The sequence below is a fragment of the Schistosoma haematobium genome, chromosome 5, assembly GCF_000699445.3.
Source record: "Schistosoma haematobium chromosome 5, whole genome shotgun sequence".
NCBI lineage: Eukaryota > Metazoa > Platyhelminthes > Trematoda > Strigeidida > Schistosomatidae > Schistosoma > Schistosoma haematobium.
Window position 1 is genome coordinate 12008705 of NC_067200.1, and position 21151 is coordinate 12029855.

General features: G+C 34.5%; 1 protein-coding gene across 2 annotated transcripts; it reads right to left on the bottom strand.

The window, feature by feature from the left end:
- Positions 1–1147: 1147 nt before the first annotated feature.
- Positions 1148–15621, bottom strand: MS3_00009160 (uncharacterized protein). 2 transcript variants are annotated; one of them, XM_051217493.1, is made up of 5 exons: positions 15355–15621; positions 15112–15289; positions 14918–15067; positions 13689–13764; positions 1148–2815 (listed from the first exon to the last, which is right to left on the bottom strand). In XM_051217493.1, the coding sequence occupies exons 1-4, from the start codon at positions 15518–15520 to the stop codon at positions 13749–13751; spliced, it is 510 nt and encodes a 169-aa protein (XP_051064904.1). In that variant the 5' UTR covers positions 15521–15621; the 3' UTR covers positions 1148–2815; positions 13689–13748. The 2 variants fall into 2 exon arrangements, with proteins under 2 accessions (XP_051064904.1, XP_051064905.1); XM_051217494.1 differs by lacking the exon at positions 14918–15067 and having other exon boundaries at positions 2006–2815.
- Between the last annotated feature and the right edge of the window lie 5530 nt (positions 15622–21151).

Here is a 21151-nt window from a genome sequence, read left to right on the forward strand (position 1 = left end):
CCATCTTCCCTTTAAATCCTCTACTCCCAAATGTTTTATTTCTGTTTCTACGATCATCCTGATTTTGAGGTGGTGAAGATTTGTAGCTCAGGTGGATGATTTTGGTGGAGTTTTGTTCTCTGAGCTGGATGGTTTGGTCGTGGAGCTTTCATCGTTCTTCTGAACGACATCATCAGTACAAACTTCAGATAGAAGTGAAGTGTTCGAATTTTTCCATATGTGTTTCACAGCTTGTTCTGTGCACCTCGATGTTGATTGGTTCTTGTTGACCTTAGATTTATCACTGTTTACTTCTTTGTTTTGGTTGTGTCTCCCATTAATTTGATTTTTGTCCCTATATTTGTGCATGATTTTCCTGATTGGTTGATAAATTGGATTGATTTCAATATGTTTGTTGACTGCTGATTGACCTGAGTTCCAGGCTTCTAAAAATTCTCTGATGTTTTTGGAGTTTCCTCTCTCTAAGATTTCTACATTTTTCCAATTGAATGAGTGTCCGCAGTTATCCACGTGTATTGATATAAGTGAAGAGATATCATGGCGTTTGACTGCTAATTGATGTTCATGTAGGCGAAGGTGAAGGGGGCGTCCACCAAAATCATCCTGATTACATTTCATCTCTGTTTCAACATTTTGTTTTATCATGCCGAGCTCTTCTTTGCTAATGATAATTCCCCTATCTATCTTTTGATGAATACTTAAGACAATAGCAATCAAACGATTATTAAACTTTCCTTGTTTTAAATTTTTTTATATTTTTTAGTACCTTTGTTTATTGAGCCTCACTGTCACCATGTATAACAGAAGTTTATAATCAGTATTATTATCACCCTGTAAAAATAAGTATATATATTTGCGATTGTACAGCTTTGAAAATGAATTCGCCGAAAAGAGAACTCTTCGCTGAACTAATCTTTCTTATTTAATGTCTTAATGGGTGTATTCGGTTTATTAGAACATACATTTAACAAAGAGCTTTTTTCCATGTCTATTAAAAGAAAAATATACATTCTGTTTTATAAAAATGTGTACAATTACTTATGAAATGCTACTTAAAGATAGAAAATAATGCAATAAATCAACAGCTAAATATATATATATATATATATATATATATATATTTAGATATTTCAGATTGTACAATCACGTTTACATAAATCAAAGAGCATTTTAATACGTAATCGGCAAGACTCTAATTTATGAACGAGCCAATCAGAAGCGTCTTAGAGATTTCAAAGTTACGGCTCCAACTTCAGTGCTTAATGCTAACGTACGATCGGTTCACAAGGAATTTTGTACAAAACGTGAGAAATGAGCGACTATAACAAATAAAGCGTCAAGACTATAATTTGTGGACGAATCATTCAGGTGTAAGATGATAGATCTCGGATTTTAACGCGAAAGCCTTTCATCCATTTGTCTAAATAAATTTCTGGCATTATAGCTGATGTCAGTTTGTGATGAAAACCCCATATATAGTTCCTAACTAAGGCGAATTATGACAATTATCGCGAATGGGATAATAAAAGCACCAAAAGCACTGGCTGCAGCCAGGTACTACAATATATACGGATGTTTGGAGAGCGTACAGACTCCTACATAGGCTTGGTTATGTTCATCGTGTCGATATCCACAAGTGGCATTTTGTGTACTCAACAACTGGAGTGCATATAAACAATATTGAAGCTATGCGGTCGAGACTGAAAGAGTTTTTGAGACTTTATCATGGCTCCAGAGGCCGACTGTTCTTTAGCCGTATGGATGATTTCCTCTACTGCATACATTACGATTTTAAAACCTGTGAACCTCTTTCTAGCCTTGACAAGTTTTTGAACCCCGTATTAGAAGTGTATCCACTTTATTTCCTTGGTTTTGTATAACATATTTTTACTCTATACTGACTGTTTGTTGATTGGCTAATCTTTCTCAAGGTTACTTAAGATTCGTTCAAAGGTTGTCCATAACTTAGAGTCTCGCCATTTCTGAACCCAAAATTAAATCATGTAGTGAAAGAATGAACTTTAATATAAGAAGAAAAAAAACTTTTCAAAAATAACTGAATTCTGGATCATATATGGTCAATAATGAAAATTACAAAAATGCTTAATCAAAAAAAGGGTATAACATAATGATCTTTTTTCATAAGACATCGATAAAATACTGAATAATAAATAATAGATTTTAGTGTAAAATAAAAATATTAAACTCTCTCTGCTTAAACGCATCAAAGTGATATTAAACAATGAAAATAACTTAAAAAGGAAGAATGTATTTGTAAAATCTCAGCAAAGAATTTGAAGTAAATCCAACATTTCACCTGACAATCTGGTCCAAGTTTTCTCAAGAAAATATATTATTCCTCTTTAACGTTTCACATGAACTCGTCGCCTAAATATTGTGAAACTATTCGTTCGAATTTAGAGGAAAGTTCTTAATGAAAGTAAATGTTAAAATTATATGAAATTGAGTAGTTTAAACAAATTTCTATTTTACCGAATTGAAAGTTAAAGTAATACATGTTGACTATCAATCGTTTTGCAATGTTTGTTATATTTGTTTATTTGTTTTTTCTATAAATAGTTGAAACCTATTTTTAAATTATATTTGCGACAACAACAACTCAAAAATATCTGTTAAATATTTCCGCCTACTTAAATTATTTAAGTAGTACGTGACTTATATAAAATTTATCAAACATCTGTTACATTGTGTGAGAAATTAAAATGATAATAATAATTTTTTTCGAAAAAAATTGAATTTTGACTGATCCATTCCATAAATATTTCTGTATCATCTTCTTCTAGGTGTTTATTACCTATCAAATTAAAAAAGTTATTGAACAAAGAATGTTTATTTTCTTTTAGAGAAACAGATGTAATTCATAAGCAAAGATGGATATTGGCTAGCAGTAGGATCCAGGATGCGCGTTTCGTCTTATTTGGAACTCGTCAGCTGGATGTACCTGCATCTTAGTCCCAAATAGAATAAAACGCGCATTAAACTGGATCCCCTTGCTAGCCACTATCCATCTATGCTTATAAAGCTTGAAACTCCAGGTAATATCGAGGCAGTCCACACAGGATGCACACATGCCAACAAGAGACTAATCAGTTGTGATCCTAAATACTAATCGAAAGATACAAGTAAACAACATCAACTGAAATGTAATTCATGTTTGAGTTTGTATTAAATCATTTCGCTAAATTAAGAATGAAAATTTACAAAAATGTTACACGTGTCTTTCAGCAAAATAAAAAATAAATTCGATATCTTTCGTATACAGCTGATCAGAAAAATTCTATGAAATGCTTACTAGAACTTTACCCGTTTGATTTCAAATGGTGAAATTAACATATATATATATATATTCAGACAAAGCTTCCAATAGAGTGTTGCTGAGCCGAATAAGGGATAATGTAAACGCCAAACTTCAAAGTTAACAAGCTTTGTTTCTTGATAACTGACCAGGCAGTGATCAAATTATGACACCACAGATCATTGTTGAGTCGTCATTTGAATAGAACCCATCACTATAAGTCCTTGTTTATAAGAGACAATTCAACAGTGTGGGTAGGAGGACGTTCTTGTATCTTCTGCATTACTACAGAGTAACTGAGATTATTAGCATCATACGGAACTCTTATAAGGGACTAAATCATAAATAGTGGTCAACTAGCAAAAGCTTTTCAAGTGAGGACCAGTGTTAGTGATTAAACTGCTTTCTACCTCTCTTCATCTTCTATCTAGTGGTTAATTGTATTCTGAAAGCCTCCACAGCTTAGAAGGAAGCACGGAATACTGTGAGCATCTTGGATCCAACTAGACTATTCTGACTTCGCAAATGACCTAGGCTTTCTATCCCATAAATAGCAGCCAGTGGATGAACAATATTTAAAAACAACCGAAAAGAATAGTCCAGGAGAGAATTCGTTCAAAAATTATTGTTGACAGCCTATGCAACATGAGTGATAACAGGAATAAGTAAAAGTAAGTAAAAATTAGTAGTAGTAGTAGTAGTAGTAGTAGAAGAAGAAGAAGAAGAAGAAGAAGAATAGAGAGGACTGTCAATAAGAAAATTATAAAATATTATCGATACAGTCATTTTAATTTACATGAATTGTAAAGATTCAGTTGAAGATCCACTTTATTTTAGTCGGTTGACTTTTTGCAAAATTCAAAACCAGGTTAAAACCTCAAAACAATTTCTTATTATTTCCGATAATCTCTAACTATTATTAATAAATCTTAGACCAAAACCTTTTTGAAATTAATCAAATTTTCATACAACATTAGAATGAAACTTTTTCCAACAAATTATCTTTTTTTTAATAACTTCCTTTGGAATCAGTTTCCCCGAGATCCAGTGTAATGCCTTAATCTATAAATTGAAGGAATTCGAAGATGAGAACATCTTATACATCTATGGAGTATGACGTTTTCCACATTCTATGATGAAATGGTAGAAAGTAAGAGCGTGAATCACTGAAATGAAAAATCGTTTCATGGAGAAGTGTATATAACTTACTTGAATACACTTCAATATAATTAAGGCGTATCATTACTAATTAAGTAATATATATTTTTACTAGTAATATTTCTAGTAGTTTTAATAATACGATTAACACCAGATAGTAGAATATAAATTTAATCATGTTTGTTGTCAATAATCAGAATATGGACTTATATGACCTTGTTCCTGTGCTAAACTAATGAAACATCAAAAAGCATTAGCAGCCCTACATCAACTCTGGATCCTTATCCATCCTCAAAATAGTAATTTCTCGCCTAACCCTACCTGTTGAGTCTAGAGCACAATCTCAGCTTCCACTGCATGAATCACATATTTCAGATATATTTGATTTATATATAAGTAAACCAGACTACATTATATCATAAAATAGAAAAATAGCAATTATACAAGATTAGGTCAAAAGTATCTGTGAGTGTGAGAAACTGTAACTAATAAACTGGGAATAACTTAAGAATAGTAAATTGCAGGTCGATTGAAGGCTTATGATAAAAGGAATATATATTTATATATAACCTAGTTGCTTAACGGTTATACAATAAGATTATATGTATAATAACAGTCCGTATTATATAGTTCTCGGAAGTTACCCATAATTTAATCTTCTCCGCACGCAACAATATGCTTTCTAAATGTAAATAAATCTGATTAAACAATGAATAACATATTACTAAATTAACAATTATCAGTAATATATATATTCCTATCTTTCTGTTATATCCCGATAAGCAGAATGAATGGTAACTTTTGGGATCCATTTATGGACCAGTGCTATGAGTATATTTTTATCGTATAATTGTTATGTAACTAAACTGTTCATATTTATGTCGCTCTTATTATAAGCTTTAATTTGACCCATAGACTATTACTATACGATTTACCATTCTTGAGTTATGGCCTGTCTATTAATTACTATCTCCCTCATTCACAGCCACATCTGGCTAATTCTTGTACAAATGTTGTTTCCTATTTTATGGTACGATGTGGCCTGTTTGATTGGTATATCAACCCCGTATGTTTGAGATAAATGATTCATATTGCAGAGGCTGACATCGATGTTCGGGACTTAACTGGCTGGGCTAGACAGGAAGCGAGACCAATCAGGACTCTAGGCTGTTCGCACCTGTTTTATGCGTCACTGGTTCGATCGATAATTCGCTGCTCTCTGATTGGCGGTATCGTTGCGTTATCCAATATACAGGACACACAGGTTCACAACCTATAACACTTTCATATTGTTAATCTTTATTATTATCATTCTATACTAACTAGCGATCAGTTTGGTGAGAGCTTTTGTTATAACCGAGTAAACATTGATTTGAATATTTTAAAAATGTTGTGTAACACCACGAATTAGGCAATTTCTTCGAATATGACAATGGTATAGTAAGCATTCTTTGTTTTTTACCCATCTATCTCTCTCCTTCTTTTATTTTCAATTACAACTTAGTACTGTTAATTAGTAGTAATTGTAATTTAATCACTTTGGATTCACTTCCAAACGTTGATTTGTCTGCTTAAGGACTTTTTATAATAGTCAGGGAGTATTACTAGCGCTAATATGAAAATTATGGATTGGAGATGTATACACAAACATATACTTGAATACTATGTTACATTTAATGAACATGGAAATTAAATCACCATATTATTAAATTAATCACAACTGATGAATTCAGTTATCTATGATCATTATGAAGGCTATTGACGATAAATAATAAATTTCATTGAAATCATGAACTGGTCCAATTTAGATCACCATTGAAAACCTGGGAGCACTCTACGGCCGTTTCGTCCTATTATGGGGCTCTTCAGCAGTGTGCATCCAAAACCCCGCACGTAAGAATCAAACCCAATTACCGTATATTCACTAATGATCAGCTTCTAGAGAAACTGTCTAAATCTGTAGTGAGAAGTCGTGATTTATGGAGTTAATCCGTGTCGGACGTGATGTGGTTACTCACCGAAAACATTTGAAGATAGCTATCAAATTTCGTGGTTTAATTGGAGTCAAAAATTAACGCCGCCAAATCCTGACCTAGTGGTTTAAACGTTACGTGTTCTCACGAGAGACCGTATGTCTTGAGTTTAATTTCTATATGCGGGGTTGCGGATACACACTGCTGAGCGGCCCCATACTAGAAAGAAATGCCCTTCAGGTGCTTTCAGGCTTTCAACGGTTGTCTAACTCGGATAGATCCATGATTTCAATGAAATCCAACGAACTCCGCAACCCCTTACTGTCAATAAATAAAGTTTATCTAAGTGTTAGCTTCAAGTTGAAATATCACCATGACAAGTGTAGTTCAATGTACCATAACATTATTAATGGAATCCAGACTTATATTCTATTGGTAAATATGCATGTCACTGGTTGAAATTATGAGTCGATTGAAGCTAGACCACCATGGGAGACCTGGAAGCACTGGACCGCCATTTACGTCCTAGTATGGGACTCCTCAGCAGTGCGCATCCATGATTTCGCACCCCGGGAGACTTGAACCCAGGACCCACCAGCCTCGCGCCAGGCGCCTAACCAACTAGACCACTGAGCCGGCATCCAACTGTGTTAATGTCTAACTTCAACCAATCCACGAAGTTGCGCCACAGTACACCATTGTCTTCAATGAGCTGATATCTCACAACAGACCTGGTTGGTTGAAGTTAGACACTAACACCATTGGATGCCGGCTCAGTGGTCTAGTTGGTAAAGCGCTTGGCGCGAGACTGACAGGTCCTGGGCTCGAATCTCGCGGGGTGCGAGATCGTGGATGCGTGCTGCTGAGAAGTCCCATACTAGGACGAGGCGGCCGTCCAGTGCTTCCAGGTTTTCCATGATGGTCTAGCTTCAGTTGACTCATGATTTCAACCAGTGAAATTTCTAAAAATCTCCACAAAACCTCTTCTGATAAATATGAATGTGTTTTCAAAAATGGTTTACAACACAAACAATGACTAACTAAATAACCATCGAATAGATATTTCTCCCCAACATGGAACTCTATCACCATGCATTCGTGCCATATATGAAGTATTAGGGTACTGATGTTATCAATCAGAATTGAACCCGATTCATACAGCCTCATAGTCTGAGACGTTACCATTGACCTATTTGGGTCGTGACTGAGTTTAAGATATTTACAATCCATTGACCGTCATATTTCATGACTCTATCATAGTATACATTAATGGGTTGTGTTTTTTCAAAAACTCTTTCACCCTAGTTTGGAAATCACCAACTGTACACATCCAAAACTCAACACAGGAGCCCAGGCAGTTATCACTGATGACATTTAGTAGTGGTTATATTTTACTCCATATTATTTGAAAATGTTAATGTTGATCATTTGATTCCGCTTCAGTAGTCTAAATATCATGTACCCACCATGAGATTTGTAAATTCTCGGTTTAGCCCCTTAAGACATAGGATTTGACTCGATTGTGTCATGCCTTACATCAGCACGGCAAGAAAAGATTGGAAGACAGGGTATTAAATTAATTTTAACAGCAGTGAGACAGTTCAAAAGAAATAAATTAAAGTGAAGAATGGAAATTTGATAATGCCATAAAAACTAATCATCAAAAGGAATAATGAGAGCGAATGCAGCTGCTTTACTATGACCAATTTTAAGTCTCCAACTATGGATTACGACTATTGAACATATTCTTAACAAGATTCCTGTCTCTAACGAGATCCATCAGATTAGTGATTGTTAACTTCGTAGATTCATTCTATATATTAATTTCTTGGCTTCTAGCTTTTTTAAAACCCAATTGTACACCGGGCTGTGCAACAAATCTAGGTAGACGGTGGTTACATATACATAATACAAGTACTCACCACCTCATCTGACGAGTTTTTATAGATTTGTGTACACTCATATATTGAAAGAAATGACTTTATGAATCGTAACAGCTTATCGATGCCTTTGACATTCGGTCACTGGAAAACAGTCTACTAAATGATATATATTGATGACATATCTACTGGTTAAACTACGAGTTGGCATATTTAATGGTTTGGTATATACTGAATGGTCGTCATAGAACTCTTTCAACTCTCCTGAGATATGTATTGCGACAATTATTAGAAGACATGTCAATACAATATATATATATATATATATATATATATATATATATATATATATATATATGGTTCTATTTACGGCTTGAATATGTTCTCTGTCATATATTGGTCATTCTTATGACAGGAAGAGTCAGTGTAGACGATGATGTAACTTCCACGTAAGATCTTATAGATTAGGTAGTCACATCACGTCAATTCAATTTCAGGATTAGATCAATTATTAGAACAGTACTAATAACGACGTAGACCTCAGTGATACAAATTCATTTCATTTTGAAAACATTTACCTTTTCTACTTTACATAAGTTGATGATATCTATATGACTCATTCTAGATGAATATTACAGACGAAATATGGTCAGTGCAATAATTCAGTATCAAATAAGTTATTTTAATATAATAATTACAGATCCACATTTTAATATAATTGAGATAGATTGATTATTAGATAGTTTAATTGTAGAATTTTGATTGCCTCCAAATGCCCTGATACGGCCGACAGTGCGGAGAGTCCGCTCGCTCTCTCGAGATGCTCCAACACGGCCACGCGTATATAGCCTCTGCCAGGGGAATCCTACTCACTTCCTTATCGTGGCTCATGTGTTGTTTACGAAATTGAGAAAATGAAAAGCGAATGTCTGATGCTATAACCGGGTTGGTGGACATCGAGAGTCCACCTAGGGGAGTTGAAAAACCCTTATTCCAAACCAATGGTGCACACTGGGCTCCAGTACCCTGAAGGAACGAATGGCGTATGAACCAATCGTTAGTCACCGGCTACCATGAGACTGTAACTCCTTACGTTGCTCCATTGCCTTGTGGGTCAGACTTTTAGATCGAATGCTCTGTGTGTGGCCCATAAGTAAACCACCTGGTTCGGTTTGGGCACCCGGGCAGTATCACAGCCCTCACACAAATCCAATGCGATTTGTGTGGCGCATATGTAACTGGTGTTCTCTTGTGCCAGTATTTATGTGTTCAAAAAAAAAGAATTTTGATTGTCATTCTAGATAACATGATCAATGCTTAACTTATGTGAATAGTCTATAAAGTAAGTACTAATTCATATTATCCTAAATGACAATGAATTCCTTACATTCACGTCATCGAACTCAACAACATTTAAACTATCCAACTGAGCTACAAATTTTCTATATGATTTCACTGATCAATATATCGACTAGTTGTTATTTTTCTGTGCAGTTTTTATTTGTTTAAACTGAACAGTTTGATCAATAAATATAGTGATTGCCATTTTGAACAACATCACATGTACCGCAAATTTCAAATAGAAATAAACATCATTGGAATTTCTTTACATGTGATAAAACAAATTGTTTTGTGAATCATGAAAAATTTCATCAGGTGTTAGTAACAATTATTTTTTTTTCATTATATGAATATTGATTTTAGTGGAGTTTTGTTCTCTCAGCTGGATGGTTTGGTCGTGGAGCTTTCATCGTTCTTCTGAACGACATCATCAGCACAAAATTCAGATAGAAGTAAAGTGTTCGAATTTGATTTTTGTTCCTACATTTATGCATGTGCATGCACAAACCAATGGGAGACAACCAAAGCAAAGAAGTAAACAATGATAAATTTAAGGTCAATAAGAACCAATCACCATTGAGGTGCACAGAACAAGCTGTGAAATACATATGGAAAAATTCGAACACTTCACTTCTATTTGAAGTTTGTGCTGATGATGTCGTTCAGAAGAACGATGAAAGCTCCACGACCAAACCATCCAGCTCAGAGAACAAAACTCCACCAAAATCATCCACCTGAGCTACAAATCTTCTCCACCATCTCATATTGATTTTAATTGTATTCATCCCATGACTTAATATTTAGTTATGATTTTGTAATTGATTATGATTTCTTCTAGTTGGTTGGTCAATATTAGTGCGTATTATTAATTACTTACGGGGGTTTTGTGGGGAGGGAGGGTGGTAAGTTTTTTTTTTAAAATATTTGCTGGTATTTTCTAATATTGTCTCTGTTTATGATTTGTGAACATTTCATTTAGGATAATATGAATTAGTACTTACTTTATAGACTATTCACATAAGTTAAGCATTGATCATGTTATCTAGAATGACAATCAAAATTCTTTTTTTTTGAACACATAAATACTGGCACAAGAGAACACCAGTTACATATGCGCCACACAAATCGCATTGGATTTGTGTGAGGGCTGTGATACTGCCCGGGTGCCCAAACCGAACCAGGTGGTTTACTTAGGGGCCACACACAGAGCATTCGATCTAAAGGTCTGACCCACAAAGCAATGGAGCAACGTAAGGAGTTACAGTCTCATGGTAGCCGGTGACTAACGATTGGTTCATACGCTATTTGTTCCTTTAGGATACTGGAGCCTGTGTACACCATTGGTTTGGAATCCGGTTAAAGCGCCGGACATTCGCTTTCCGTCCTCTCATTTTCTTAAACAACATCCACGCCACGAGAAGGCAGTGAGTAGAAATCCCATGGCAGAGGTTATATACGCGTGACCATGTGAGAGCATTTCGAGAGGGTGAGCGGACTCTCCGCACTGTCGGCCGTACCAGGGCATTTGGGGGCCATTTACATAGACAAAGGTGAATAATATAACCATTTTGTACTGTATTATGTTTTTCGTGGTTAAATCGGATCATTTTATAGAATATATTTGATTTATTTTGTTGTTTCATCTTTCAGTTTGAATAAAATCGATTAGAGTGCTTTTGTTGGAAAGTATACTACAGTATGTACTCATTTGTTTCTGTCAGATTTGCAACCAAATGATCTTACAATTCATAGAATTATTTCTGTTATAGCTAGGAATTTGATCTACACCTTATTGTGTTTTGATATATCTGAGTCTCTATTTTCTCTAAGTTTATTTTAGGGATCAACTCATTTAAAAAATTGGTAGTTTGTTGTATGGATTCATAATTTACTTAACAAATATTTATACATATAGAATGGTGTCTTAGTAACTTAGTGATTTAGTTCTCTCCAAGAGATCAAAGGTTATCAGAATACACTTCTCAGAAGTGCTCATACTAGGACCAAACAACTGTCCAATGTATTCATAGGGTCTCAATAGCTATTTGACCAAAATTAGTAATGTAAACTGTGAATATCATTCACTTGGTGTTGTTTTATTTGTATCATCTCGTTAATGTTTAGAATTGTAATTGATCAATCTCTTGTTGACATGAGCATCCTGTGTAAATAACCTCGATATAGTCTTAAGTCACAAGCGTTTTAAGCAAAGATGGATAGTAGCTAGCAGTGGAATCCAGTTTGACGCGCGTTTCGTCCTAGTTGGAACTCGTCAGCTGGATATACCTGCAACTCGTCGTTAGATTACTGTCTAGGGACTGATAACACATGAATATGATAGAGACACTTCTTTTTATGATAAGTAAAAGATTGACAGTTTTAACGTCAAAACATTATGCTACAAAGATATCTAAATACTAATCCATGTTATACTAATGTAATTCTTCTTTATTTCTATATATATAAGAAATATTAAGTTACTATTATGTATATACATGTTGTATGCGTCACGTTTACTCTGATATTAATACAAATATTTTAATATTATAGAATCATATGATGATAAACAATAAACGTTGTATATTGAATGCCAAATTATTTATCAATATGAATCTAAACTAATCTATTTATCAGTAGATAATAATCAACATTTTTTGATAAGTAAAATGTCATATATATTGCTTGTTTATTTGTTTCTAAGAAAATAATAATAATTAGTATGCAGTATATAATGCTGTTCAACTTCACTCATAAATACCCTAGTACGACCGAGGATGGGGATAGTCATCTGTCCCACTCAAAATGCTCTCACATCCCCACACATATAAACCACTGCCACGGAACTCCTACTCATTTCCTTCTCGTGGCGAGAGTGTTATCACGAAATTGAGAGGACGAAAAGCGAATTTCTGGCGCTTTAACCGGATTGGTGGATATGCAGGATCCATTTAGGGGAGTTGGTAAACCCTGATTCCAAATCAATGGTGCATATGAGCTCCAGGATCCTGAAGAAGCAAAGGGTGTATGAATCAATTATTAGTTACCGGCTATCAAGGGACTGGATTTCCTAAAGTTGCTTCATTGCCTTGGAGATTAGACCTCTGAATTAAATACTTGAGGAGTCGCCGCCTAAGAGAACCCAGCTGTTTCGGTTTGGGCACCCAGGCAGTATCATGCACAAATTGAGTGACTTGTATGGCGCGTGTGTATTCAGCATCCATTTGTACTAATATTTATGTGTTCAAATAAATGAATTATAAATTCTTTTATATCTATCGATTAAAACACTTTAAAACATTTTCAAATTTCATAATAAATATATTTTTTGTTGTATTCTAATAAGTAGAAAAGTTGTATTTCTGATGTTTCGTGACTTAATGTGAACTACTTCTTCAGAATAAATTTGGCTAGATATTTACATCAGAAATATACTTGTGATTAACTTACTATCCAATGCTCAATTGATTTGAAAATCTATCAAATTCAATCATGGCAATGATACCAATTTTCAAATATGGTTAAATTAATTTATGCCATGAATCAATATTATTTGAGAAAGTTAGTCTCTACCTCCCTCATTCACAGCCACATCTGACTAATTCTTGTACAAACGTTTTTCCATATTTTATTGGTACGTTGTGGTCTGTTTGATTGGTATATAAACTCAGAATCTTTGTAATATAACGATGCATATCTCAGAGGCTGAGACTTGCGTTCTGGACTAAACTAGCTGGGCTGAACAGGGAAGCGGGACCAATCACGACTCTAGGGCTGCTCAAACGTATTTTACCCGTCCTTGATCCGATCGATAAGTCACTGTCCTCTAATCTGCAGTCACACTTATAACATAAACTTTCATAATTACTAGATGATGTCTTACATGTCAGATATTGAGATCTTTGAAGTGAATACATTTTATGTAAACTTTAATATCAGAATATTTAAAAAGAAAAATGTATTCAATTTCAAAGAAAGTTTTATGAATGTACATTTTGAATGAAAAAGACTATTCTCACTTACTGTTAAGATTTTCTGTTAATCCAACATTTAATATGATTGATTGAGATGACCTGTTCTTACTTAAACTGTTTTGAGTCTATTTTAGAAAAAACAAAACAATATGAAACAATTAAAATGACGAAATCATATTTCAATTTTTGGGATCATGAGTCAAGTGAAGCAGTTGTTTTGTCCACCTACAAAGTTAAATGATGTGTTGATTGTTTGATAATAAAGCCATCTTTACAATTCTGTTTTGCCCGTTTAGACTTTAGCTCGTCATGCATTGTGAGTTAACATATTAACTTGACTGAATAGGAAGCTTCGGAAAACAAAATTTATAAACCTTATTAGGTTCAATATTTGATCCAACAGTTTTAAATAAGACAGAACAACGAAAGTTTAATTATTTATGATAGAATGAAACTAGATATATCTGGCTCATTCATGATCGTCTGAAGAGTAAATTGAATTTTCATGGCTTTCCCTGAAAAGTTTGATTATCATATATATATATACTCCTAGGGGAGTCAGAAAACCCTGATTTCAAATCAATGGTGCCCATCGGCTCCAAATGGCATATGAATCAATCTTTGGTCACCGGCTACCATAGGACTGCATCTCCTGACGTTACTCTACTGCCTTGTAGATCAAACCTTTAGGTCGAAGGTTGTGAGTGTGCGCTCCTAAGAAAACCACCTGCTTCGGTCTGGGCACCTGGGCAGTATCACAGCCCACATACACAAATCAAGTGACTTGTGTGGCGCATATGTATTCGATGCCCCTTTGTACCAATATTTATTTATTCAAATAAATAAATAAAGAGGTCACAAAAAGTATTGGAAATTCATGCATGATTCGTGTATAATGTTTATATTCAAATTATATACAAATCATTTGATTACAAAACATTCACATCAGGTAATTAATGAAATTATTCAATATGTTCAATAGATACTAACAAAGATGATCTATTTCAATAAATAATATAATCAAACAAAATATAATTATAATAGTTGAGATTATAAATCAATTGAAGCTAGATCACCATGGAAAATCTGAAAGCATTGAATGATCAATTCGTCCTATATTCTGAGACTCTTCAGCAGTGCTCATCCACAATCTTATTTCATGAGATTAGAACCCAGAATCTATCAGTCTCACGCGTGAACTTTTAATCTCTAAAACATTTAGTCTATCAGCATTCAACAGTACTAATCTATATTAATCAAAATTCATGAAATACTTACAATTTTTCAAGTTCTTTATTTAATTCTTCTACTGTATAATTTGGATTAATGATTATTGGATTTGATAAGATAGAATTAATTTGTTGTATAGTTTGTTTATATTCTTGATAATCATTCATATTATCATTATTATGATCATGATATAAATCTCTTTAAAACAAAATGATTATTTTTTATTGATCATATTAACTTACTCATAATTAGGGAGACTTTTAATTAATTTTAATGATGTCATAAGTTGATCATTAATTTGTTGATGATTATCTAATACATCTAAATGATCATCTTTATCATTAGATAATTGATTATCATTATATTGATTTATAGGTTTTTCATTTGATGATTGCCTATTATGTAATCTATTGATTAATGCTATAATATAATAAAATAATAATAATAATAATCATTCATTGTTACTATGCTATAAATGAACTTACATTTTCGTGTTGTTTTTATTTTATTTTTTTTATTTTTTTGTAATTCATTATTATTTATTGAATAATTAAATTGATGTTTTGAATGAATGATTTGTTCATTGGGTTCCTTTTTTGATTGATTGAGTTTACTTTTAAATTTGATAATTGATTTAATTATAGAATGCATATGAAAATATTTTAAACAATGAAAAAAATAAATAAATGAATAAACAATATGAAAATTTGCTTAGTTACTAATACGTTTATATCACTAACAACAACAAGAATAAAAAATTTCATTTCAATTGTTAAATGTTATAACATAAAGCCTGGTTAGTGATCATGTGATTTATTTACCAATCAAAATACGACTTATTCAATTTGAATACTGTGTTAAACCAATGATGTTCGATGTGTATGAGTAGTAGATGAGTAATAGATGTGTACTACAATCAATCATCTGTTTGCTTAGTTATGAATGAACAAGATGTAAGATGGTTGAATGAAATGAGCAAGTAGCTTGGAACACAAATTTCGCTCTACCTCAAACTCGCCAATCGGAATGATATGCAGTATAGAAAGTGCAGATAATTCATATATCACTGGAACAATTGTCCCCTAGTGTCATGGTCGAAAAACGTTGTAATTCAGCCATAAATTCCACAACTAACATCTTTTAAGACTGCAACCTATAAGTCGCTAAATAATTCATGTTGATTGACTTGTATTCTCCGTAACAATAGTTACCTAAGTAAGTATAAATATGTCTGTTGATATAATCTTAACTTTTTAATTTATTGTTATGGCTTAAATTGACGTTGTTCTTGTCATTACTGATTGGTTTCTTTACTACATATACAAATATCAGCAGCTTCAAACAGTGTATCAAAACACCATAGTTCAATACATGATGTAATACATACGAATGTTCAGAAGTATACTGTGCATTATCCAGTGAATAATGCGTCGAGGTTTGAAATGATCGATATTCGATTTCAATCTCAATGTGAACAATAACACTGAAATACAGAACAACTGACTTATCGAGTCTCAAATCTGACGGAGCAGGCATCCTGGATACTATTATTAGCCATTATCCATCTTTAGTAGAACCTTTTGACGAGAAAATGGTGGGAAGAGGCAAGAAAAACAATTATTGATATGTATGATGTGTTTTCTCGTTCACAAATAATAAGGTAAAAGTTTGTGATGAATGTCTTTAGCACTATGATATTGATGATGGAAATAATGAAGGGAACGGTCAAGTGGATGAAAGTTTTTTAAGGACAGCGTCTAATGTGCTCTTATTAACTACGAGGTAGTGAATGAACTTGATGAAGATTTCTAATACTTTGCTTAGTGGTCATAATGAAATACAATCTCAGGGTCAATCAAACGCCTTGCTTTAACAGTGATCTTTATTCTCATGTTAACATTAAAGCTGTTTAAACAAGAAATTACACAGCAAATCATAAAGATGAGATCAAGTTTGTTAAAACTTTATCACGTGGAAAATTTCATTCTCGTAGTTCATGTGCATTTCGTAATGCCAAATGTCTTAAATGTGGTAAGATAGAACACATGCAGTCAGTATGCAAAGGTACTGTTCATTTTGCTTCAAGTAGTTATAGATCTTGTTATTTAGATCCCAATAATTCGGCTGTTCCTAATGACCATTTATCTTTGTCAACCATTTCGAAAGGCAATGCTCATATTCAAAAGCGATTATATGCATCGCTTGGTTCATGTGATAACTTTATTGTGGACACAATCAGTATAGAGTCTATTATTCAGTCAAGAACTTGAAATCTTTAGATCCTAATGTTGTGTAACGACCCACTGAAGTTTCAATATTGGGGATTACTGGACACAGACTGCCCATACGAGGATGTTGTGAATTGCTAATAAGAGATAAACTGCACCCAAAAATTTTGAGACATATTGCACAACATATCGCGGCTCCACTGACTGTGATATTCAATATGTCACTTGACCAAGGTGTGTTATCTATGGACTGGAAGGACGCAATCGTCACTCCCATACATAAGACAGGACCAAGACAACTTCCATCGAACTACAGACCTGTAAGCCTTATCAGTGTTGTAGTTAAAATATTGGAAAGAATAGTCAAACGGACCATAATGGCATTTATGGAAAACCAATAACTTGCTAAACATAGAAAAACATGGTTTTAGAAAGGGTCTGTCTTGTACAACGAGCCTCCTTATAGCAAGGGAATTTTGGATAAAGGTGCTAGACAACGGAAACTCAGTGGATGATATCTACATAAACTTCAGTAAAGCTTTCGACAAGGTGCTAACTAATAGACTGTTATTGAAGTTGGAAAACCTTGGTATTGCTGAACCTATTTTAAAATGGCTTAAGGATTTACTAGTGGGTCGTAGACAGAAAGTAATCATAAACTAGAAGTGCTCCATCTAGAGACAAGTACTTAGTGGAGTACCTCAAAGTTCCATCCTAAGCCCTTTACTTTTTATACTGTGCAAATGAACTCCCAAGTACGGTACAGTCCCCAATGTTATTATACTCTGACGATGTAAAAATCGGGCGAGTAATAACTGGAGACAAAGATGCATGTGCTCTTCAGGCAGAATTAAATGATATGAATAGCAAGTCTAAAGAGTGGCTGATGCCTATCAATGAGGCAAAGTGTGTCTACATGCACTTGGGGATACAAAGGTTATTACGTACAACATAGGGGATGTGTCATTACCAGTAGTCCGGTCTCATAAGGATCTAGGGGTGACAGTGAGTAATGATCTTAAGACGACGGCCCATTGCCGAGAGGTCGTAGCCAAGGGGTTCCGAACCCTCTGGGCTTTAAAACGGACATTCACTAAGTTAGACACTACCATGTTCACCAGAGTATACACATCCTTAGTGAGAACTAAGCTTGAGAACTGCGTCCAGCCTGCAAGCCCCTGTCTAAAAGGTGACTCGGATATCCTAGAAATAGTACAGAGGGCGGCCACCCGTGCAATTCCAGAACTTTGGGGTTTACCATACAAAGAGCAGCTTGAAAAGCTGAACTTCTTTACTCTGTCCTATCGCAGATCAAGGGGAGATCTAATTTTGATGTACAGAATACTGAGAACTGATTTTGGACTTAACCTATGCTCTTTTTTTCTTCCCACTAGATCGAGACATCTCAGAGGACATAGCAGGCGAGTAGAATAGACGAGAAAGAAGAAAATACCCGTGGCATACAGGTTTTCACACCGAGTCATCAATACTTGGAACCTGCTGCCCGAAGCAGTGGTGTCCACACATTCAACTGACTCTTTCAAGAGAAGACTGGAAACTCACAGAAGCATATTAGAAAAGGGATAACATAGGCCGTAGGTCTTCTGTCCTTTCTACACAAATCCGAATTTGAATTTAAAATCTGAATTTGAATCTGAGATGATAATTCTTCATACATACCTTAAGGAATTCGAAAAGGCTTAAAGTGGAGTTGTCTTTTCTAGTTTCTAAAGAAATTTCTGATGCTTAACTTAAAGATTTGATAGCTACTTGTGTTCAGTGCAGTGAAGGTATGAAAATTCAGCCTATAAAACTTCAAGTACAGGGTAATCCAGTCTTTCTTAAAAGACGAATAATTCCGTATGGTCTTCCAGAAGCAGTACGTAAGACATTAAACGACTTGTGTGCGAAAGGCATAATTGAACCAATTCAGTCTTCAGCATGGGGTACTCCTATCGTCACGCCACTGAAGTCGGACGGCAAGACCCCTAGAATTTGTGGTGACTATAGATTAACATTGAATTCCCGTTTGTTGAAGCAAACGTGCACGACGGTAGAAGCTGAAGATATTCTAAATCGACTTCACGGTTCTAAAGTGTTCTCGAAAGTTGACCTAAAAGATGCTTATCTTCAATTTCCTTTAGATCAATCTTCATCTATTTTGACGACAATTACCATTCCTTTTGGTCTGTTCAAATACAATTTCCTTCCATTTGGTCTAAGTTGTTCTACAGCCATATTTCAGGAAGTTATGAATAAAGTAGTTAGTGATCTTGAAGGTGTTGAAGTTTATCAAGATGATCTCATTGTTCATGGTTCTAATAAGGTAGTTCATGACCAGAGACTTATTGTTTTATTGCGTCGTTTAACTGAGAGGAATATTACAGTGAATCCAAATAAGTGCTCATTTTTTGTATCTAGTTTCGAATGTCTTGGATACCTAGTTAATGGTAATGGTTTTAGACCAGATATGAAACGACTAGCTCCACTGACAAATGCACCGTCTCCAAAAATCTTACGGAATTACGTCCACTAGTGGGCGCTCTTCAATACTATTCCCGTTTTACTCCTAATTATTCTTGTCGTGCAAATTGTTTATTTAATATTTTCACATCCAATCATTCAAATGGAGTGAGGAACAAGAGTCATGCTTACGAAGTCTGCTGAAGTTTCTTCAAAGTGGTGCTGTTCTTCGAACGTACTCCCCTAATGTACATTCTGTGCTTATTACTGATGCATCACCTGTGGGAATTGGTGCAGTTTTGGAACAGGAAGGTAGACCAGTTATTTGTGTTTCACGCAAACTTACTGTTACTGGAAAAAGTTATTCACAAACTCAGCGAGAAGCATTAGCTTTGTTTTGCGCTCTTAAAAGACTTCATAAATATTTATTCGGAAAGAAACTCACCATTGTTACGGATCATGAAGCTTTAAAGTTTATTCATCACCCTAAAAAGTCCTTGGCATGTTCCTAAGCTGCTATGGTTCAACAATGGAGTATTGTTTTGAGTACATGTGACTATACGGTTCAGCACAAGAGTGCCAAACAAATTCAACATATTGACTACATTTCTCGACAGTCATTACAAGATAGACCTATTAATACTTCGGACTGTTTGTTAGTACAACCTTTACCAATGAGACGTTCAGATCTCATTAGAGAAACTCGTAGATATTTTGGATGTATACTCAGTGCTATACGGAAAGGCTGGACTGTTAATTTGAAACGTAGATTTCCTATCTATTATTCAAAGCGGGATGAGCTATCTACTACTCCTGATGGTATTCTGTGTTTAAATGATCGTGCTGTCATTCCTCCTTCATTGCGTAAATCTGTTCTTGAAGATCTTCGTAGTGGTTATTTAGGTGTTGAGAAAATTAAGTCATTGGCAAGGCTCACATGTTGGTGGCCAGAGATAAATGCAGATATATGTTGTACAGCGAACAATTGTGCAAAATGTCATCAGCTGAAAAATCATCATGCGAAGTGAACTCCATGACCAGTAACGTCTGAGGCCTGGCAGAGATTTCATGCAGACTACTGTGGTCTGTTTCTTGGCAAATACTATGCACTAGTAGTCATTTATTCTTTTTCAAAGTGGCCTGAAGATTTTTTCACAACTTCACCAAAGTCTGATTCCACAATCCAAGCCTTAAGAAAGGTGTTTCGCCGAGAAGGGGTTACCATGGTGTTAGTGATTGATAATTGCTCTGATTTTGCTGCAGATGCAGTCACTACCTGGTTGAATGGTATAGGATGCAAACATCTGTTTACTGCTCCCAGACATCCTTGTTCTAATGGTCAGGCAGAACATTTTGTCAGGACATTGAAAACTGCTATTGATTCCATTGCCGCCTCAACATTTAATGAGTTTTGAGTACCGCATGTTCGAATCTCGATAGGAATTTCACTTCGTCGAGATATATCGTTTAGTTATTAACTTTAACTCTCTCATCCAATCAGAATGATTAATCTAAACCTGTTTCAACACGAAACAAAGGTGCCGTATTAATTCGCTTTTTCAGTTCTTCGCTTTCACGATAAAGTTTGACT